This window comes from Plecotus auritus (assembly GCF_963455305.1).
Source record: "Plecotus auritus genome assembly, chromosome: 5".
Classification (NCBI taxonomy): Eukaryota; Metazoa; Chordata; class Mammalia; order Chiroptera; family Vespertilionidae; genus Plecotus; species Plecotus auritus.
This window is the reverse complement of record NC_137776.1, coordinates 11,040,095-11,062,741: the sequence shown is the minus strand read 5'-3', so window position 1 is coordinate 11,062,741 and position 22,647 is coordinate 11,040,095. Positions and strand designations below refer to the sequence as shown.

Sequence of the window (22,647 nt, the reverse complement as noted above, 5' to 3'; positions counted from 1 at the left end):
ATATATTTTTTGTGGATACCCTGTAGATCATCTCTTCCTCTTTGAGAGACCCATCCAGTGTGTCCCTCCACACCTTGTTTCCATACCACTAAAGCTTAATTTTTTTGGCTTACTGATATATATAGGCACTATAAACTAAATAAACATTCAGTTGGTATTTTAAAAAAAATTTATTTTGTGATCTGTACATGTGATAAAGTGGGGCTTCCTTGTAGACTTTTAAAGGCAAAACAAAACAAAAATCCAAAGTAAAAATGTATAAATACAATATATATTTTCTTACAAAAAAGGGAGATTTACAAAATATACATACCGCACTTGTCTCTATTTTACAAATTTCACATGCAAGAGATACAACACAAAAGATGCCAAAGAACTGCATGGTGGGAATTTTAAAAATCTGACAAATGAGATAGTTTTGGAGGTTTAAGAAACCCACGGTCAATAACTTGAATATAAAAAGCAGCTCCACTGGACTGAACATTATAGAAAGTAACTTGTATTCCTGACAGTACCCCCTATGATTTAAAAACTGTTTAAAACAGCATTTTAAAACTGTTTTTGAGAAATAGGACAGTGTTGCAAGATTGGAGGGTGGTGTCAAAGGTAGAGTAAAGGTTAGCTCCCATGATCCTCTGCTCAGCTTTAGACCATTATGCAAAAGAATCAGAGTTCTATTATAGAAAAAAAAGTACATGATTTAAGATTAATAAATTTAAGCCATCCAGCACATTTCAAAGGACTCCAGAATTACTTTGAAGTTTACCTTCTTTTAATGACTTTCTTTAAGAAGGGGGCCCATGATTTCAACTGTCCTCTTCATTTACTATCAGTTCTGTAGGTCACCTCCCTACCCAGCCACACAAAGACAGGATCAGCATACACATGATGTGTTCTAAATGGATTTATGGGACTATGGAAACAGGACAAACATTTTTCTTACTTTTAAAGTTTAACTTGCCTGTATCATGGAGGCTGAAGACATTACGCTCTTCCTTTTACCTAGGAGGATTCAAGTTGGAGAAAAAAAAAATAGAAAGAAAACCTAAAGGCAGGTTTATAGGAAGAAAAAAAAATGAAGGGTGGGATTTCACTGAGTCCGAATTTTAACAGAGCCCATTTCATTGGATCATGTGTTCTGAATTAAATTGATATAAAACAAACAACAAAACCCCTGGCATTTCCTTTAGCCAAGTCAGGATCTCTGACCCAATGGGGGTATGGAACCACACTTGCCTTTCACCTTTCCTTAAAAAGGAATGTTTATCTCAACCAAGTTAACATCCAGAGAGAAACCTCAAGTTTGCACTACCTTGCCTGTAAAATTTGCTGTCTTCACAGTTATGCCTTTCCACAGAGAGACACTTTTGTTTCCTCTTTTGTCTCTTACAACAAAGACAAGGGGGAAAATGCACTCCTGTTTTGAAAAGCAACAAGTCATCACTTCTTTTCAGGGCATTAAACAAAATAAAACACCCTTCTCTCTTCCTCCTGCTTTCCCCAGAAAATAAAAAAAGCAAAAATACCTACTACTCCTTTGCATCATCTCCAAAGGCTATCTTTATTTCTTTTGCACCCTCGCATTAGGATTCGAGGAGGCAGGCCTCCCAAGACTTCCAAATGCTTATTTTACAAGACTTGAAAGGAGTAAAGGGGAGGAAAGCAACAGGCGGGAGGGGGCAGGGGAAGAGAGACTGCCGACTGTAATGTCTGACCCTGGAAATTAACCCATCTGGGCTCCAGTTTGGCCCCAGTGAAAAGAGATTATGGTTTGACCACCGCTTGACAAGGGCACTGCAGGGAGTCCACCCTTTTCCAACAAAGCGGCCGCAGCAGACAGAGCTGTACCTTTCTTTCACCAGGGCCTCAGGGGAGGGAGGACAGGCCGCTGGTCTGGCAGCGGGGGGAATCGCTCACAGCCCCAGGGCAGCCGGAGCTGGGAGGAACTCGGCACTCTGCTGGTCTCCCTCTTCTCCAAAGGCCCAGGACGTCCGTACCGTACGTGAGAAACACCTTCGTTATTAGAATCATCATTATCCTCCTGCAAGTCTTTGCCAGAGGTCCTTTCATCCAAACCGTCTTCCCACTCAGGCCTCCTTTCCAAACCTCGTCCCGCATCCACATAAATCTTTTCCCTTCCAGGTCACTTCTCCTCGGAGGGGGAGGAGGTGACAGGAACAAGCCCCCCACCCAGAAGTTCTCCCCTCTATTGAGGAGGGGGGCAGAGGGGGGAGGGCTCATACCGCAGTCTCCCCCTTGCTGCTGTGGCTGAGTCTGTGGTAGAAGCGGCGCCACGACTGTAGGGTTTTGCCAGACCAGATCCAGAAGCCAGTGGTGATGCCCACAATCATGGTCATCAGGTACTTGATCATGAAGACGGTGAAGTCGGGGCTCATGGGCGGGAAGTGGCCGGGCGGGCAGGGCACCGCGTAGCTCTTGCAGGTCTGCAGGAGCCAGGTGCGCTCCCAGTGTTCGCGGAAGGCCTGCTCGTAGAAGTAGCAGGCCAGCACGATGGTGGCGGGCACGGTGTAGAGCACGCTGAAGACGCCGATGCGCACCATGAGCTTCTCCAGCTTCTCCGTCTTGGTGCCGTCGTGTTTCATGATGGTGCGGATGCGGAAGAGCGACACGAAGCCGGCCAGCAGGAAGGACGTGCCGATGAAGAGGTAGACGAACAGGGGTGCCAACACGAAGCCCCGCAGCGCGTCCACGCTGGACAGGCCCACGTAGCACACCCCGCTGAGCAGGTCCCCGTCCACCTGGCCCATGGCCAGGATGGTGATGGTCTTGACCGCGGGCACCGCCCACGCCGCCAGGTGGAAATACTGCGAGTTGGCCTCGATGGCCTCGTGGCCCCACTTCATGCCGGCCGCCAGGAACCAGGTGAGCGACAGGATGACCCACCAGATGGAACTGGCCATGCCGAAGAAGTAGAGGACCATGAAGAGGATGGTGCACCCCTCCTTCTTGGTGCCCTGCGCCACCGTGCGGTAGCCGTCGTCGGAGAAGCGCTCCACGCACACAGCGCGGTCCTCCAGCAGGAAGCCGGCCACGTGCGCCACGGCCACCATGAAGTAGCAGCCCGACAGGAAGATGATGGGCCGCTCCGGGTAGCTGAAGCGCCTCATGTCCACCAGGTAGGTGAGGACCGTGAAGAGCGTGGAGGCGCAGCACAGCACCGACCACACGCCTACCCAGAGGCGGGCGAAGCGCCTCTCCTCCTCCTTAAAGTACATGAGGCCGTTGGCGCGGCCAGGCTCGCACGGGGCGCCGCAGTCGCGCTCGCCCAGGAAGCGGTAACCCAAGTAGGGGGGGACCTTGAGCTGCCGGGGGCATGAGAAGGGAAAGGAGGACCTGCCCCTGCTCTCCGCCGCCCCCGGGGGCAGCGCGGTGAAGGGCAGGTCGGGCAAGTAGGGCGCGGTGGGGTAGGCGGTGGGGCCGCCGCCCGGACCCCCGGAGCCGTCGGACGTGTTCTGGCCCACGCAGATCTCGCCGGCGCCGTGCACCGGGAAGTTCTCGCAGCGCAGCCGCTCTGGCCACTGGAAGCCGAACTTGTTCATGAGCGCCTCGCAGCCCTGGCGGGCGCGCTCGCACAGGGAGCGGCACGGCGGGATGGCCTTATCCAGCACGGTGCACACGGGCGCGTACATGGAGCACAGGAAGAAGCGCAGCTCGGGGGAGCACTGCACCTTCACCAGCGGGTAGAACTGGTGCACCTCGAGGCCCGCATCCTCTTGGTTGGTGTGGCCCAGCAGGTTGGGCAGGATGGTCTGGTTGTAAGCGATGTCCGTGCACAGCGGGATGGAGATGAGCTGGCAGAAGCCGTGGTCTGGCACCGAGATGCCCTTCTCGCCGTGGTACGGCTGCGCTCCGGCGCCCGCGGACAGCGCGCCTAGGAGCGCAAGCACCAGGGTGCATAAGCCCACGGGAGAGCGCGGCGTGGCCGCGCCGGCGCCCCGCATCGCCGGCCGTGGGTGCAGCGGCGCTCTCAGCTGGAGGATCGCGATGAGGCAGCCGAGGGAGGCTTGGATCCGGGGAGGCGCCACCGCGCCCGGCGCATGAGAGTCCTCCCGGCGCCGGGGCCGGGCCGTGGGCGGCGCGGAGCCGGGGGCGCTGCAGCTGGAGTGCCCGCGCCGCGGGGGCGCCGCAGCCACCTCCGCCCAGCAGTCGCGCCGCCGCCGCCGAGGGACCAAACTCTTCGGCTTGGGCCGGGCGCGCCGCCTTCTCCTCCTGCCGCGACGTAACGGTGCGGCTTTTTCTGCGGCGAGGAGCAACAAGCGTCTCCAGTTACTCCCCTTGAAAGTTGGCCCAAGTCTCTCGAATCACAGCGCACAGCAACGCGCGCGCCCCCCACACCAAGCCCAGCCCCAGGCGGGCGAGGACCCGGCGCCGCCGCCTGCGAGCCAAGGCTGCCGCGGCGGCGGTGCTGCTCCGCCTCCTCGCCTCGAGGCTCTGCTCGCCGCCGCCTCCTCCTTCGCCTTCTTTTCAACTCCCCGCTCTTTCTTCAGCCCCAAAGGCTCGGCCCCAAGTTTCAGCCGAACGGCCGATTCTCGCTCAGAGTCCAATCGGTGCCTTGGAACCAAGAGCTCAGTGAGTTCTTTTCCGAAATCCAGTTACACTGAGTCCGAAGCTGCGAGGTCCCGGTGCCCGCGGCCTGCCCTGGCCTCTCCAGCCCTGAGCAGCCCTGGCCCGTGAGTCCCGGCGCCCGGCGCCCGCCGCCGCCGCCGCCCGCCCGCAGGGAGCGCAGAGTAACGCCTCGGAGCCGCGCCGCTCGCCAGAAGAAGCGTCGGGCTCGCTAGGTCCCGGGCCGCCCCGCCCCATCCCCTCCCCCCATTCACAAACCACTCCGGGGGCGGGCCCTCGAGGTCCAGGGCTGCCCAATGGAAGCCTTTGTTTTCTGTGCGGCCGCCTTCGGATTGGGTGGAAGTCAGAAGGGGGCTGGCGAGGGAACCTGAGAGGCGGTGTCTGCAACGCTCTGGGCGGATTCCTGCGGGGAGGGGCGGGGGGCTGGGAGAGAAAAGTTAAAAACTTTTACCCCTGAATTCGCTCGGGTGTTGGGGGGTACACGCACCAGAAAGGGAGTTTGCTGGAAAGATTTGTTCCTCTTCTGGGTGCACTAAAACATCCCTGAATGGCGCATCGGGGTAGACTTTGGCGGCGAGAAACTGAGAATAACGCAGCGCCTAAGCAGAGAGAGTCGCGGTAGCCCTTCTGGGTCTGAAAATGCTGGGTTTCTCCGGGACTTGTAGGTAGCCGGGTCCTACAAGTAGGGTTCGGTAAGGGGCGAAAGGGGGTGCACCTCGCAGATCGCTTTTCTCTTCCCAAACCCCAACACACCACGTGAGGCCACCATCTCCTCTCCCTCCTACTCCGGGTTGTAAAAAAGGAGGAGGGGCCGCATCGAGGAGAAAAGGGAGTCGAGAGGAGGGAGACGACTCAGGCGGGAGGAAGGGCAGACCCCTCCTTCGAGAGCGGCGGGAGCAGGGGACCCTGGCCCCAGACTACCCCGCCCGCGCGCACGGCCCAGCGTCCAGGGAGCTGGTGCGGCTTTGGTGAGGTTATAAGGAAACTAAGCGTTGGGGGGTGAATGGTTATACAAGCACCCCGAGACCGAGTGCCTAGGAACACTCTGTACGGTTTAAAGCGAGGTAGTTGCAGAAGCAATACTTTGATCCTCCGTTTGGAATCTGGGAAGGAAAGTTTTAATGCGTGTTAGAAAACAGGGCATTTGCTAATTAAAGCGTTTCCAGAGACACAAAGAGAGGTAATTTTAGTTCTCGGGTAGCGTTTTCTGATTGGCAAGCGTCCTTTTGTTCTGTCACATCTTCGCCCCGCTCCAGGCACTGGACGCTAGCGCGCGCTCTCGGGTTACGCCAGGCGAGGTCAGAAGTTAGCGCGGGCGGGGGTCCGGGCGCCGCTCCCCTCCCGCGGGACAGCCAGGCACAGCAGGGGTCCCCACGCAGGAAAGTGACATGTTGAGAAAGGAAAGACCTGCCTCTCTCTGTCACACACGCGCACACGCACACGCAGTCACAGAGCAATCCTATACTTTAAGAAACGTGACTCCCGGCCGAGCCTCTCCTCCTGGCGCCGGCCCTGAGGGATTTCGGATCCCGTGTGGTGTGTGCAGAAGTTGTTGCCTCTGCTGCCCCCGGTGAGACTCTTCTCCAGCCAGGAAAAAACGGATCCTGAAAGCTAAGACAATTCATTGGGTTCCTTCCCTTTCACGGGAGACTTCGGCTTCCTCGGTGTTTCTTTTATTTTCTTTATTTTCACCGTTCCGTGTGATTTCCCACTCCTGTTAATGGGTCTGGAGGGCTGAATCGCCTGGGCCGACCTAAGGCATCAGACGCTCGCATTTTCCCATTGGACCCTCAACAGGAATCCTCATCATTTTCTTCCAAAAGCACCCGTCTCCCCCGCACATCCACGACAGTATTTTTAATTTACTTGGGGGTTTCTGCCTCAAGGATTAATGACATTTGCTTCTAAAATGTTTCATTCCTTCCTTGTATTTTTTAAGGGCTCCTCTTTTTTCTTCCTAAATTGTTATTCTTATTACCTCACCTTGGGGAGCATTGATGCTGTGTTGAAAGATGTTGCTTAAAGACAGTGCTGCTGCTTTGCTTTGTCATTTAAAGTGTGTGGTGGTGGTGATGAGTTGGGGGGGGGGGGTTGAAAATCCTTTTTTCTCTTCCCGAGTTTCAGGATATCCTCCTTTTCTAAATCAAATTTTCTTGCTTATTCATCAGGCCCCTGATCTAAGTCATTTTTGCTTATTGTGGGAGAAATTGCAAGCACTGTCATCAAATACAATGAAAACTGACAGGATAAAATACTGTGTCTCAAATACAACTAAAACCAGTTTAGTTGATGAGCTTCTATTCAGATTATAGACCCAGACAGCTCCCTGGTGTTAGGTAATAGGGCTAATTATTTAGAAAGAAAAATACAAAGGATGAATCAAATATTTTAAAACTAATCTGCACATAAGATGCAGAAAACTCATCCCAGGTGGAAAAGATCACAGCTGTGTCCCAGGCAGACAATCATAAAAAACAGAGAAGCAAAACCCAATTCAGTGGAGAGTGTTTTGTTTTTAAGATGATTTTGAAAAACCCACTCCAAAATTATTCTGGAAAAATCAGAATTTGCTCTTTGTGAGAGGGTGGGGTAGCCTTCCATGCCTTGCCTGATACAGAATGCTAGGATTTCCAGGAGATAAGTTAGATCAGGAAAGTGAATTCGCGATTTAAGGGGCTAAAGAGTCTGTGTTAGCCTCTTTGAGAAATGTAGTAACATTGGTTCACATTCTGTCCAGGGTCAATTTAATGTTCTTCTCCAAACAACACCTTCCACACCCAATTCCCGAAGCCACTAGCTGGTATCTTCTTTGGTGAGCTGAGGGTGGAAAGTTTTGTAACTGTCTGCTGCAAAACTTCCAATGGTCCCTGCCCTTTAAAACAACAAAGGCTTTTATTTCTTCACGTCACAGCCATATGGTCCCACAGAAAAGTAAGTGATGCTACGCCTTGGCCCCAGTTATTTAAGTGCTACTTATTTTGGCCAAGTCCCAGGTTCATCTAGTTGAATTACATTCTGATGTCAGGCCAGATTTGAAAGTGGCCACCTTGGTGGTGCCACAATCCTGTGGTTGTAGCGAAACTCCAGCTGCAAGAATTACTCATGCAAGACCACGTCTACTTCCCTTTCTGGCCTCTCTTTTACCAGATAGTTTGTGACTTCATAACATAGAGGACTTTTGAGTTTCCAGTTGCCAGGTCGCCATTGACTTGTTTCCTTTCAATGTACTGTGGGGTGCTGGACTAATCGCAAAATGGGGACGGTCTTATCCTTAAAGCAGACTTTCAAGTGTTATGAACATTAGAGATTGAGTAAGAGGAGGCCATGCCAAAGTACCGTTCAGAGTGCGAGGCCCACCCAGTGGAGGTGATCTGTATCATGAAAATGTTTGACTATTGCCTTCGTTGCTTGAGGGTTGCATTAGTTATCTGTTGTCCTATAGCAAATCACCTCAAAATGTAACAACTTAAAACAACAAACGATATTGCCCAGTTTCTGTGGGTCAGAAATCTGGGTGTACTTAGTGCGTCGTCTGGCTTGGGGTCTCCCATGAGACTACAGCCAGAGAGTGCGTTGGGACTACAGTTACCTCAAGGTTTGATTTGAGGAGGATCTGCTTCCAAACTCATGTGGCTACTGGCAGGCCGCAGAGTATCCATTTCCAACTCATCACATGGCCGTTGGCAGGCCTCAGGTTCTTGCTAGCTGTTGGCCAAAGACATCAGTTCCTTGTGATTTGGGCATCTCATAAGGCCACTTAAAACATGGTACCTCGTGCCCTGGCCACTGTGGCTCACTTGGTCGAGCGTTGTCCCTAGCACTGAGAGGTCGCCGGTTCAATTCCTGGTTGGTGGTTGGGGGACATGCCCAGGTTTTGGGCTTGTTCCCCACCCCGGTCGGAGTGTGTTTGGGAGGCAGCCAATCTCTCTCTCTCTCTCTCTCTCTCTCTCTCTCTCTCTCTCTCTCTGTGTGTGTGTGTGAGTGTGTGTGTGTGTGTGTGTCTCTCCCTTTCACTCTAAAATCAATAAAAACAAATTTAAAAAACATGGCTATTCTGGATTAGTTTCCTCAAGAAAATAAATTACATAAATAAAAAATTTTTAAAATGGCACCTTGTTCCCCCAGAGCAAGTGCTGAGAGAGAGAGAGAGAGAGAGAGAGAGAAGAGAGAGAGAGAGAAAATGAGGGGCAGAGAGCTCTTGAAAAAAAAAATGGCAATGGAAGGCGTAGTCATTCTGTAAGCTAATTTTGGAAGCGACATCCTGTCACTTTTGCCACATTCTATTCATTAGAAGCAAGTCACTAGGTTTATCCACACTCAGGGGACAGCAGGGGCTACACGTGGGCATGAAAACCCATTGAAGGGTGAGGGTTACTGGGAGCCAATGTAGAGACTGTTTTACCATAAGTATTATTCATTCACTCCCAAAGTATTATGGAAATGAGGCCAGGGAGAGGAACAGCTCGTGGGTCTCTGCCCTCTGGGAGTCCAGAGAAAGATTCAAAATGAAACCATATGTTAATTGGTTATGACACCACTTGCCTCTGTTAGAATCAGAACAGAACTCTAACTCTGGCCAACTGTTTTTTCCAACACATGCCATTGGACTAGAGGGAGAAAGATCGCAGAGGAAGTTGATTAATTGAAGACCACACACAACCCTGGGGGAAAACCTCCAAGTGCAGAGGGTGGGACGATTTGGGTTGTGAAATCTATACTCAAAGGACAGAGCGTTAGAATATAGCATGGAGAAAGAGAGTTTGGGTATTCGGGTTGTGAGGTAATGGTGCTGTTGGTAATTGCTACCCAGGCCTAGTCTGCAGGGTACTGATGTGTAGGAGGGGTGTCAGAGGCAGTACAGACCAGTTTAGTTCTGCTTTCCAGCACTGATTTTCTGTCCTGCCTCAGGCAAGTCACTAAACCTCCCAGGGTGTTGTGAGAATTAATGAAATCATATTTACAAGATTTTTTTGGTGGTCTATGGGCAGAAACATCAAGAGGGCAGAATCCTGGTTTATTTCATCTTTATGGATGCAAATCATAGCGATAAAATAAAAGACCAAGTTAGGTGCATATTTTGTGGTTTTGGTTTTTTGCTGAAGTTGTAACTTTTTACAGTGGTATGTTGGTAAATGTTTAATGACAAACTTTACAGGAAGAAAGCCCTGATCTATATGCACTTGCCAGTTTCCATGGTGTAAATACTGCTACTAGCACTGATTACCAAACACCTGAACTTGGAGCTGGGGAAAGATGGACATCAACAGCTCTCACAAGTCTCTAAGAGCTGGCTCTAGCACATCACTGGAGTTTCTGAATTTACTCTCATCAAATTATTTTGAGCATCAAAAATTTTGATGCTCAGCCCTGACTGGTTTGGCTCAGTGGCTAGAGCGTCGGCTTGCGGACTGAGAGGTCCCAGGTTCGATTCCGGTCAAGGGCATGTACCTTGGTTGCAGGCATATCCCCAGTAGGAGGTGTGCAGGAGGCAGCTGGTCGATGTTTCTCTCTCATCGATGTTTCTAACTCTCTATCCCTCTCCCTTCCTCTCTGTAAAAAATCAATAAAATATATTAAAAAAAATTTTTGATGCTCAGATTACTTTGAGCATCTATTAAATATTTTTAATAGAATAACTGCCATGTATAAGGTACCAGGTATTTTAGGTATGGTGTCTCTAATTCTATAACAATCCTTCAAGGTTCTAGGTGTAAACTCCATTTTATAGTAGTAAAGACTGGAATAAAACCCAGATCTAGATAACGTTTTTCACTTTACACTGCACTGCTATTTGATGTCCTCATGGTTAACATCACTAATTTTTGTCCTTTTCTATGTCTTATCAAAGGCCATTCCAAAAGTCAGAGAAGCCTCAGAATTTCTAGCCTTGGGATATTAAGCCTAGATTGGTTACAGTTCCCTGAATATTATACCTATCCAGGTTTCAAACTCACTTTGTAATGTCCATTTATTTTTTTCTAATTTTCCAGGAAATAATTTAATTCCCATTGCTGAAACTGCACCAGTGGGGATCTAGATTAGGATATATGGGTGCTCTGTTCTTGCCCAGCAGGAAAGCTGGGAAACTGGCAGTGTATCAGACCTTCCCATCAGAGAATGTTGGCAGGCCAAGTCAGTCAGCAGAGAGCTAGCAGCAGAAGCCACAGGAGCAAGACAATAGTAATGAAAACCCCCAAGGAACCTTCTAGAAGAGTGAAGTGGGAGCTGGAGCAGTTAATTCCAAATCTGGATGGTCATCAGAATCACCTATGGAATTAAAAAAACATTTTTTTTTAGAAGCCTGGGCTCCATCTCAGACATGTTGGGTCAGAATCTCTGGCGTTGTAGTTGGGGATTTAATGTTTAAAGCTCACTGGGTGATTCTTTTGAATCAGTCAGGATTGAGAACTGACGATCCAGACTTCTGTTCCAAAGCAGTGCATCGTGTCACTGATGCCTTATAGAATGGCTTTAGTCTTGCATAAAGCCCTTATTCTACTTGGTTTCATTTTGAACTGAGGATGCAATGAGAACCATGATGGAGAATGAGGTGTGTGCATGAGAGAGAGAGAGAGAGAGAGAGAGAGAGAGAGAGAGAGAGAGAGAGAGAGAGAGAGAGAGAGAGAGGAAGAGGAAGAGAGAGAGAGAGAGAGAATAAGGGGCAGTAGTTGGATAAATGTCTGGTTGCATGGTGTGAGGTTGAGTCTGAGACCTTATTTATGAGTCTCAACAAATTCACAGTGGCTATTCTTTACTGTAACAACAGTCACTCCCACAGTGTATTCACAGCAGCTCCTCAGCCTGACATTGCCATCCTTGTACCTTATATCTCATGACCCCACACCTCAGATGATTGAGCCAGGAGTAGGCAAGTATCTGTCTAGGCTTGAGTTTGTCTGGCATGAAACCTCTGTCCAACAGGTGTGCCCTCTGGATATTGAGTGGCTCCCCAATCATATCCTTTCATTTGGAGAGGGGAGGGGTCTGAGTGTAAAATATACTGGCGGATGCTGAGAGATATTTGGTGAGAAGGGACCAGCAGAAACCAGGAAGTAGTAGGAGCTCTGAGGAAGCACGAGGCATGAGGCAGTGAGGTGAATAGAGAGAACAGTGAGATGGTGGTGGTAGGAGCAGTAGATGGATAGACAGGATAGCAGAGTCCTCTCATAATGGAACACTGTGGAAGAAAGAAGCGGGGTGGGGGGAAGGGGAGGAGAGGGAGGAAGGGGGGAGGGACACCTCTCTCAAAAGGAGAAGACCAGGTCTCTAGAGCTATTTCTTAGCTCCTTCCATGGCCCTACTGTGGCCATGAATGAAGCCACTTCACTGCCTGTCAGTTCCTGGCAGCTAGAGAGAACCTCACTAACCATAGTGTCAGAGCCTGGGAAAGGGTGAGAACGCACATCTCTTCCAGCTTTCTCCTGGTGGATGGGCCCACAGTTGTGGAAGGCTGACCTCCAAGGATTAGGGCCAGCCCAGGAGAGGCATCCATCCAGGGTTGGCTAACAAGGTTCAGCCTTGCAACCACCTTCCTCTTGCTCATGTTTTAGAAAGAACTGAACAAGACACCTCCTAGGGTCCCAGGTTCGATTCCGGTCAAGGGCACGTGCCTTGGTTGTGGGCACATCCCCAGTGGGAGGTGTGCAGGAGGCAGCTGATCGATGTTTCTCTCTCATCCATGTTTCTAACTCTCTATCCCTCTCCCTTCATCTCTGTAAAAAATCAATAAAATATATTTTTTAAAAAAGAACTGAACAAGACAGGATTGCAGCTGATACTGAGGGATTGCAAAAGTGTTGCAGGGTAGGAATGATCGATAACGACCCAGGACATCTCTTTCTCCTGAGTCGTTAGGAGAAATAAATGCTCTAAAGCTTATCAGGTCCCTAACATGGTGTGAGGCTGCCAGTTGTTCCCCAATATCTGTTCTTCTCTTCTTCCATAGTGATAGAGTCCCTAGTCTTTGGTGAGACGTACGACCACTTGAAATAAAGGCTCCATAAAAAGCCTCCCTGTGTCCATCTACTAAGGTCTGGCCAGTGGAATGTCAGCAGCAGTGTTCTGAGCAACACAAAGGCAGTAGGCGTACTGTCCTTCCCTCCTCCTGGTGGCTGGAACTCCGGAGGCTATTGCAGACCATGAGATAATCTTGGGAAAGGAGAGAAAGATAGAAGGATCCCTAACACTGTAGTGCACCCGACCAGCCTGGGATTTCTCAAACAGGCGATCAAAATAAACATTATTTTAAAATAAGCCAACATTATTTTAGTTTTTTTGTGTGTGTGCCTCTCAGCCACACCTAATCCTAACTTATCTCATAGTGCCTGGTGCATAGTAAACATTCGTCAAATGTCAGTTTTCTTCACCATCTTCCTTTGAAGTTCCACAGCTCTTATGATATTACTTGTATTCTCTCATACCCCCAACCTATTCGTCTGTCTAAAGGTACTTGAGAGTAGAATCCTTGCCTAGCTGTTCTCCTTTGCCTTTCACAAGGTAGACGTTCAATTTGTTCAATCAAATTGTGCAATTCATCAGTCAGATGGAGTCCAGTGAAAACAAGAAACCATAAATTGCAGAAATGCAGGATGGTGCCAGACCGAGCATGGAACACAAGAAAGACCTGGGAATCAGAGCTAAATGTGTCAACCATGCCCTGTTACTGTTCTTTTAAGTTGCATGTAAATCTGGGGTGCACAAAATAAATTAAGTGGCATAAAGGAACCAGCAGGAAGAGTAACCCAAATAAGTAAAACAGGTGATTCTCAAAGGGAGTGTGGGTGTGGGTGGTGACAGAAGGATTTCATTTTTTGAAAAATCTACTTTAAAAAACGACTTCCTAGCCCCCACCCCTGGAGAATCTGCCTACAATCTCCCCACAGGCATTGATGTGCAGCCAGGATCCAAAGTGGGAAGACAAGGTGAAAATATTTGGTTGTTTCACTTGGAAAAATATATGAAGTCATTTAACTGTCTCCCCGGGTATATGAAAGTTTATTTTGAGATGGATGTGGTGCATTTCTCTCTCCCCAGGATCAAACAGAGGAAAGGCTCCAGTTTCAGCCAGGGAAATGAGGGGGATCCTGGGGGTCTCCGTCCCATCACTAACCCCTGGGCCTCGGGCAAGTCAGTTAACCTCCCTGAGCCCGTTTCTTGGTCTGTGAAGCCAGGAAGCTGGGCTGTGTGATCTGGGAGCCTATGGCTGTATTTGGGGGGTTCCTCATCTGGGCCAGGACCATCTGCAGTCAGGGCTGTTTCCTGTGTGCCCTGAAGTTACCCACAAAGCCAAGTAAGGCTCTTTCCAGTTCCTGACAGCCAGTCGGTCGAGGCTCACCACCTGTGCCCCACGTGTGCCCAGAAGGCTGGGCACGCAGAACCCCGAGTGTGCCCTTACGGGCCGCTTGCCCATCGCGTTTCTTCCCTTTCACATTTCCACTTGGTCCCCTTTCCCTCTCCCTGCCTCCTCCTTATGATTGTAAAATAGCACTTTAAACCCTAGAGCCAGGCTCTTCAATTAAGGTGCAGACAAAGTGGTTTGACTCCATTTGATTAAAAACCCTGAATGGGAGAGAACACAAACCTCAAAACATTTGCCTTTCAAAGCCGGGGCGGGGGTGTGGGGGGAGAGAAACTGTTCTGGGCTCTCGAATCTGCCAGATGTCAGTTTAAAGGGGCCTACAGAATTCCTGAGCCTTTGTTTACCAAATCCTCCCGCCTGTGGTCAGAACCTCCCTGGAACTGGGGCCTGTGGCTACCTGGCTGAAAAGGCCACCGAGAGGCCATCACTGGGTGGGAAGGGGCGCTGGGGGGAGCAGTACTTGAATTTTATTTTTTCCTCTTAATTATCTAGGGCTGCCCTAGGAGAAATCTGTCCTCTTTGCATTGGGGAATTAACTCTTAATCTCCGCAAATGAGGGCAATCAACCCATTTACTAAATAAACACAGATCATTGCAGACTGGCTGCCCTCCTTTGTGATTTAATTTGGGAATGGCCTCACCTGAGGGAGGAGCTGAGGCGTGGCTGGGCCGGCTACCTGGCGGGGTCCCTAGAGGGAGGTGGTGGATTGAAGAGGTGATTAGGAGAGGGTGGAGGGAGCTGGGTGGAGACTAGAGAGGGTTTTTAGAGTTCCTTTTCCTTAATAAACCGGAGTCCTCCCCCACCCCTCCCGGCTCGGGTCTAGCCTTCTGAATGTATTTGGAGCCTGCCGTTGTTTGGTGTTAATTTTGGCTTTGGAAGTGTGAGCCGGTTAAAGCAACTTTTATGAGAATGCTGGCTATCAGAAGTCACTGGGATGGGGACAGAGAAGCCCTTTATTTCTTAGCGGACTCATTAATATGTTGAGGAATCTCTCCTGCTTTCCCCCCTCCTCAGTCACCAGTCACTTTGTTTTTAAGCAGTCACAGAAGTTGATTCAAGTGCTGGGTAGTTAGACGGCAGTGGATGGAGTGCTAAGCGCATAGAGGGTGCTCAATAAATGACTGACTGAATGAAAAGGATGAAATAAAACCATGTGGGGTTTATTTATTTAAAAATGTATTTACAGATTACCCTGGGCCAGGCACTGCACAGGTGCTGGGGATATAATGTGTCCCTGCCATCAAGGAACTTGCACTCGATGAACAAATGAATTTGCTTTTCTGTGGTGATCTTGGGTTTGTCTCCAAATTATCATGGGAGTTTGGCACTGTGCTGGGAGCCAGCCCATCCTGTGATTTAAAGAAGAGGGGCTGCGTTGGAGAATGATTTGGGGATTTTTTTTTTTTTAGACATCAGAGGTCAATAATTCTTTACCTTCAGTTTACAGGAGAAAGCCAAAGTCCAGGATGGTGGATTGAATGATCCAGCGGTTCACAGAAAGAACTGGAACTGGAATCCACATTTTTGGGTTCCTGGTCTTGTGCTTTGTCTAAGAGCTTTGCACATGAATGGCCCAACTTTCTCTCTCTCCCTTCCTTCCTCCCTTCCTTCCTTCCTTCCTTCCTTCCTTCCTTCCTTCCTTCCTTCTTTCCTATTATCTATCTATCTATCATCTATCAACTCTACCTACCTACCTACCTACCTACCTACCTATCTATCTTTCTCTGCTTCCTGCTCACCTCAGGCTGGAAGTGGCTTGTGTGAGCCCACAGTGAGAGATCAGTGTGACTGGCTAAGCAGGGGCTCCAGGTTGGCTTGTGCTTGGGGGATCCCCCGAATGCTGGTGAGCATGGCTGTTCTCCTAAGCCACAGCCTGAACTGACCCTCACAGCTGTGCTTTGTCTGGAAGGACAGGGAAGGGGGTTGGGAGGCCAGCTGGACCCCAGAGGCAGGGGGAGGGACTCGGCTGCTCCCGCTGGCCATTTGAGCTGGGACAGGGCTGCTGGCCTATTCCTGTGGCCTCCAGCAGACTTGTGAAGAGCTGCTACCAAAATGGAGGAGTTTTGAAAATAGCCAGAAGGCGGGTTGGGGGTGGGGAGGGGGGGTTGGAGGAAACATTTAAAGAAAAGATAAACAAAAGAGGCGACAGACTTCTCACTCTACCAAAAGGGGCTTTGGCTTACCCGTGAAACTTCACTCCTCTTCTTCCCCTAGCCTGACATTTATAAAGCTGGCTCACGGCTCCCAGAGAGGACCCATTATTTTTAGGCCTCAGTTCTGATGCCCAGATTAGTATTGCTGTGACTTAGCACTCAGGGTTGCTGATATCCTGACCCCAATTATAGTTGAACAGTTAAGAGAAAGCCGAGGATGGACTACAATGTCTGGGATTAGTCATGTCATTACTATTTGTATTAGCAGCTAACATTTATTGAGTGCTTACTATAGACAGGCATCGTGCTAAGACCTTAACCCACACTCTTTGAGCCTTTAGCTTCATAACAGCCATTTGAAGTAGCTACTGTCTGTTTAACCCATTTTATAGATGGAAAAACCAAGGTAGTATAGAGAGATCCAAAACCACACAGATAGTGAGTGAAGAACAGAACTTTGAAACTAGTTCTCCTTTTGAAGAAAAAAAAATAAAAACTTGTGATCCTGGCCGAGTGGCTCAGTTGGTTGGAGCATGTCCCATACACCATGTACACCCGTCAGGGCACCTACCTAGGTTATGGGTTCGATCCCCACTCAGGGCGCATACTGGAGGCAACCGATTGATGTTTCTCTCTCACATTGATGTTTCTCTCTCACATTGATGTTTCTCTCTCTTTCTTCCTGTCTCTCTAAAATAAATAAAAACATATCCTCGGTTGAGGGTTAAAAAAAAGAGAAGAAAAAAACTATGGTAAGGAAAGAAGAAAAGGAAAGAAGTTGAGTCTGCTCCTTCGACTATGAGGCACCTAAGTGTGTCTGGCCTGGAGAAAGCCCCCAGAGAGCAGACAGGGTGAGCCCATGTTTCCTGTTGAAGCCTCCATGTGGACACCTTTCCATCCACCTTCTCTGTAGCCAGCTGTCCAAGAGGACAGCACAGACCAGGGACTCATGGGATGCTGGGTTACTGTGAATGGGAGGCTGGGCCTCTCCTAGTAGCCATCTCACATTTCTCACTCCGCTAGGAAGAATGAACTACTTTGCATTGGTTTGTAGTATAAATGAAATGGGCAGGGCAAGACTGGTGGAATAGTTCAAGGCTCCAGGAACTATTTTGAAAGCTCTTATTTTTGGTGCAGCAGGAACTGCCCTTTCTTTGGAGATGCAGCTTGAGAGTAATAGTTGAGAATATAGGTTCTGTGGATTTGACTCCTTGCTCAGTAACTTTTAAGTTATGTGGCTTTGGATAAGCTATTTGCCTTCTCTGGGCCTCAGTTTTCTCATCTGTAAAATGGTGATCCTACCAGTACCTGCCTCATAGGGTTGTGAAGATCAAATGAGAAAATGCAGTGACCTTAGTCCCTGGCATGTTGTAAATGCTCAATAAAGTATAATTATTATTGTTCTTTAATGGTTTAAAGAGAGAAGTTAGTCTAGACAGATGGGGGCTAAGCTTTCTGGTTTCCCAGAAGGCTGCCCACGTCCTCTATGCTCAGTTAAGAATCAAAATACTCACAGAAATGGCAGGGCCAGGGGAACGCCATGTTTCCATCTAAACTTTTCCAATGAATTAACAAGCCGAAGAGGGATAGCTGAAAGTTGCTACAGACCACAGGAGCTACTGAAGAGAGAGCTTTCTTTTCCAAATCTGGATGCCCTACAACCCATAGAAAAGATACTTTGGGCATCCCATGTTTATTTCTCCCCATGTCCTTCTTAGGCATAGGGCTTTCAGAACAGGAATGGTGCTAAGTACAAATGAAATAGAAAATGTTATTTTTCATTCCTGGGCAACATGCACATAGAGTTTATCGACACGGAGAAGCTGGACTTCCAATGGAAAACAGGGAGACAAGTGAAGGGGTACATAGCCCACTGTTATTGCCCTGCCCATTTCATTTGTAATAGAAACCAATGCGAAATGCCCTCCTGAGCATTATGCATTTAGAGAGCCATGGACACTGCCCATTTTCACCGTGGAAGGGTCGGAAGTAGTTATTTGCTACATGGCAAGTCCCCAACAGGCAGCATCGGCATCTAGGCCATATGGGTATTTCCCAAGAGACTTTGCAGTAGGTGAGGGCTTAATATATGTTTGTTGAATAAGTGAGTTGTTGTTTTCTACCTTTCTTAACCCTGTGCAGTTCAATTTGTTGGTTTAAAATTTTTCTCAGCACAATTTCTGAAACCCTAAGCACTAACGTTTGTGTTTATGGATGTCTGTAAAATAACACTTAATTACAAAATACTGTTTTATGTTGTAGCTGGTGGCCTCTCTTTTATGACCTGTAAGAGCTTAGCACATCCAAAGGCTTACAACACGACCTCACTGTGAAAAGCTGCCGATTATTTTGACAAACATTACACACAAGCAAACAAAACACCCGACCCTCACAATTGCCAAGGAAATCTAATGTGTTTTCATCGGGATTTCTAAGAGAGGCGAAATAGGTCGCCTAAGATCATGGAGCTAGTAAGTGTTAGGGCTGGGATGTGAACCTCGGAGTCAGACTTGGGAACTGGAGGCCTTGCCTGATCACACCGACAAACCTCAGGTGTGTGTCACGGGCCATTGGGTGGCTCTGGCTGGAGAGAGGGTCGTACCTCCACCTGAAGTCCTGGGAGAGAGGGGTCTCTTTAAAGGGTTCCCATTCCACTTCTCAGACAGATTTAATTGTTAGAAAGTCCTTCATGATATTGAACTGAAATCTGCCTCTCCAAGGCTTCCATTGATCTTCACAGTCCTAATTTAATCTCTCTTCCACACGAAGGCCCTCAGAGAAGTATGTGCCACCCTTCCCCCACGCCTCTTCCTCCTGCAGACTGTCTGTGAGAACACTGGAAAGAGACCCTCTCAAGATACCTGGCCCCCAAAGCAGCCAAGGCTGAGGGGAGGTTGGGCGAGGCTTATGCAGGCGGCGGAAGGTTAAATCAGGTTCTGTAAATAGCTCTGAGGCGATATTTAGACTGGTGGGCCGGGAATTCCCTAGGAAGCAGCTAAGGATGGCTCACTATCCCCGAATTACACCCTTCTCTGTAACACAGACATTGCCATGAGCTGTAATTGGTCCTGCACGTGGTGAGTGCGGTGGGATAGCAACGGCTCGAGTGCTCCGATTTGTAGCTGAGTCTTGATTCCAATCTAGCTGAGGTTCAGTGGGAAAGGGAACCAGAAGCACAAACTTAGTGAGGATGAGACCAAAAAGACATCATCATGGGAAGGGGCCTGAGTGGGGATGCAAAGCAGATTCTGCAGCAGGAGTGGTTAGTCATGCCTGATGGATCTGAAAGGGCAGCAAAACCTTGCTAAGTGCCAGGAGATACCTGAATACCTTGGCAAGAGAGCCAGAGATGCCGATTAAAAGAATGTCCTCTTGGGGGTGGGGGGACTATGGGGGGATAAGGACACATTTGTAATACCTTAATCAATCAATCAAAAAAAAAAATGTCCTCTCGCCCTGGCTGGTTTGGCTCAGTGGCTAGCGTCGGCCTGCGGACTGAAAGGTTCCAGATTCGATTCTGGTCAGGGCACATGCCCGGGTTGCGGGCTCAATCCCCAGTGGCGGGGCGGGGGGGGGGGTGGAGGAGGGGGGCGTGCAGGAGGCAGCCAATCAATGATTCTCTCTCATCATTGATGTTTCTATCTCCCTCTCCCTTCGTCTCTGAAATCAATAAAAATCTATATTTTTAAAAAATGTCCTCTCCACTCATTACATTGCAGAAATAAAAATGCCTGAGTTTGTTTCGGGGTGGGTATAGCAGTGAAGCAGCCAGGAAAGCCCAGACAAGAGGAAAGAGTGAGAAGCACACTCAGCACTCATTTTGAGGGGCTCTCCCACCCCCACCTTTAGCTAGACTATGACACCCGATGAATGGATGGCTTATCCTTGTGCAACCACGTGGCTGAATATCTCAAAATGGTCAGCAAAGATGAGATAGCCACAGAGCTTGGTGGAATCCAAGTCCCGATCAGACCAGAGGTCCTTTGTAGAGGCAGCAGAGGGCCAACAAAAATGCATGTCTTCACTCACCCATCCAAACTAGGGCTGCCAGGCCCCAGGCGTGGCCCGACCCAAGCATGTCAAACTCGCTTTGACATGCCTGCCTTACACATACAGACCAGCGCAGTCCCAGCATCATGCCGTGTACTGTTTCTGGGCACCCACCGGGTGCCAGGCTCTGTGCTCCCACCGGGTGCCAGGCTCCGTGCTAGCCTGAACTGGTATGCAGGCTCTGACTGCCCTACCCTATTTTTAGGGTTTTTAGGGAGGAGGTGTGGAGAGGGAATATCTTCTGTGCTGTTGTTGGAATAGTGATGGCTCTGGGCTCAGGAAGGCTGGACGTTGGCCCGCCCACCCTGGCTGTCTTCTCAGAGATAGTGAGGTCTGCAGGCACGGAGGGCTCCAAGGAGGAGTACTCACAGGCCCCTAGGTCCCCACCCCCGGCCAGCTTTTCCATCTGTCTTACTCTTGGAGACAAATTCCCCTTTGTCTACATTTGGATATTGTTCTCCCTAAAGAAGCGGTAGAAGTCTAGCAATGCCAGCTTCCCTGGGCCTCTGCCGCCAAGCCTTTGAGCAGACAGGCACTCGGGTCCTCAGTCTCTCAGCGTCTCCCCGCGATTAACATAACAGAACACCAGGCCCATCGAGATAAGGATCCTCCGGCCACAATGGCTTCCCTTTCCTCCCCCAGCCCTTCCTCCTGGCTCTGGCCAGGCGCTCACTCCAGCGGGGAGACTTCCCAAGTGTGGGGCTGAGGTGTGCCCTCGCAGACAGCTCCCTCCCTGCAAGGCTGTGCGAGGCTCCAGGGACAGAGATGCCTTTCCCTTTAATAAGCTTCTCACACTACATTAAAGATAAAAGCAGAAGGGAAATATTTATATTCTGACAAAGCAGCTCTTCCCTTCAGGCTCTTGTTTTATTTATGAACTTGCTCTGTCCCTCGCTCTGTCTTTCTCTCTCTTTCAGGGGCCTAGGTCTTCCCTGGCCTTCTCCCCTTTAGTCATTAATGTTGTGGGTGAGTGACAGCGACAGGGGGACTTGAGAATCCTTGTCAGGAGAGGAGAATTATATGTGGGCGCCATTCCCAGGTGACACCAGCAGCTGCTCCTCTGCCCCCGCGGGAGGTGCTCCCCATTACCACCCTTTCTACCTTTTACCTAGCACATGGGCGGCAGAAGGCGTCACGCTGTCACCGTCACCGGTTACCTTATGTCATTTCCACTGCAGCCGGGTCAGTCCAGCAAATTGTTCAGGACGCAGTGACCTGGAGGCGTGACTGCATATGCCTGGGACACCTTCCACCTTTGTTTACTAGACAATTTCTTCTCTCACAGAGTTGATCCCTTAAGAATGCTGATTTCCTCCAGCTAATCTGCCCAAAGCCAATAAAACACGGGTATGCTGTTTTGAATTTCCATCCACCCCTTTGCGATGATTATCATTACAGTTTCAGACCACTTACTGTTCCAAAGTCGGTGCTAGTTTGTCAGGAGTTGGTCCTCTGAACATGCCCCTCTGCTCCAAGGAGTCTCCTAGATTAGTGGTTGGGAGAGGGGAATGGGAGAGGGGGGTTGTGGGGGGCAGGAGGTGTTTTGGGTTCCGCTCGGTAGGCCTATGTAATACCTGGGAGTATTCATTCTGTTTTGCAAGTTGAATCTCTTTTATAGTTTGGTGCTGCCTTTTTAAAAAAATATTTTTTTTTTATTGATTTCAGAGAGGAAGGGAGAGAGAGAGAGAGAGATAGAAACATCAATGATGAGAGAGAATCATTGATTGGCTGCCTCCTGCAGGCCCCCCTCTGGGGATCCAGCCCGCAACCTGAGCACGTGCCCTTGACTGGAATGGAACCTGGGACCCTTCAGTCTGCAGGCCGATGCTGTATCCACTGAGCCAAACCAGCTAGGGCGGTGCTGCCCTTTTTAAATGAACATAATCATCAATTAAAAATTCAAAGTACAAGGAGAGCAACAAGTGACCTTCCTGCCCACCTGCAGAGAAGCAACAGAGGTGATGGTTAAGAGCACGGAGTCTGCAGCGCTGGGTTTGCCTCTCAGCTCTCCCAGTTCCTGTCTGTCACCATAGGGATATCCCCATACCTTTTCCTCACCTGTGAAATGGGGGTGACCACAGTATCCACCCCTTAGGAATCTCATGAGGATTAAATATGCAGATGCATGGAAAGCACTTAATATAGTGCTTGACACAGGGTAGTTCATAACAAGAAGTAGATTGTGAGGTCCTTAGGGAAGGGATTGTATGTTATTCCTCATTGTATAGCTACCGCATAGTGGACGATCAATACATGTATGATGACTTTATTGTATCAGGTTGTATTTCTTTCTCTTTTTTTTTTTTTTGAGTTTAAATGCTTTTTTTTTTTTTTTAGATGACATGTTTTTTCTTAAAAACAATGCCTCCACTCCAAATCAATCAAGGTCAAAAAATGAGAGCTCAAGATAACATCAGTCCCATTTGTCCTCGTCTTGGTGTGTGGATGACAAGCAGCAGCCAGTTATGATGACAGGTGTTAGACCCAAACTGCCAGATGTG

The 22,647-nt window shown here is 49.2% G+C and overlaps 1 protein-coding gene across 1 annotated transcript; it reads right to left on the bottom strand.

The window, feature by feature from the left end:
- Positions 1-156: 156 nt before the first annotated feature.
- On the bottom strand, positions 157-4,609 carry FZD7 (frizzled class receptor 7). Its single transcript, XM_080670909.1, has one exon. The coding sequence runs from the start codon at positions 3,960-3,962 to the stop codon at positions 2,238-2,240; it is 1,725 nt and encodes a 574-aa protein (XP_080527035.1). The 5' UTR covers positions 3,963-4,609; the 3' UTR covers positions 157-2,237.
- Positions 4,610-22,647: the final 18,038 nt, after the last annotated feature.

Bases quoted from the DNA above. Each gene is read 5' to 3' on its own strand.
- FZD7 (XM_080670909.1), bottom strand. From the start codon at position 3,962: ATGCGGGGCGCCGGCGCGGCCACGCCGCGCTCTCCCGTGGGCTTATGC.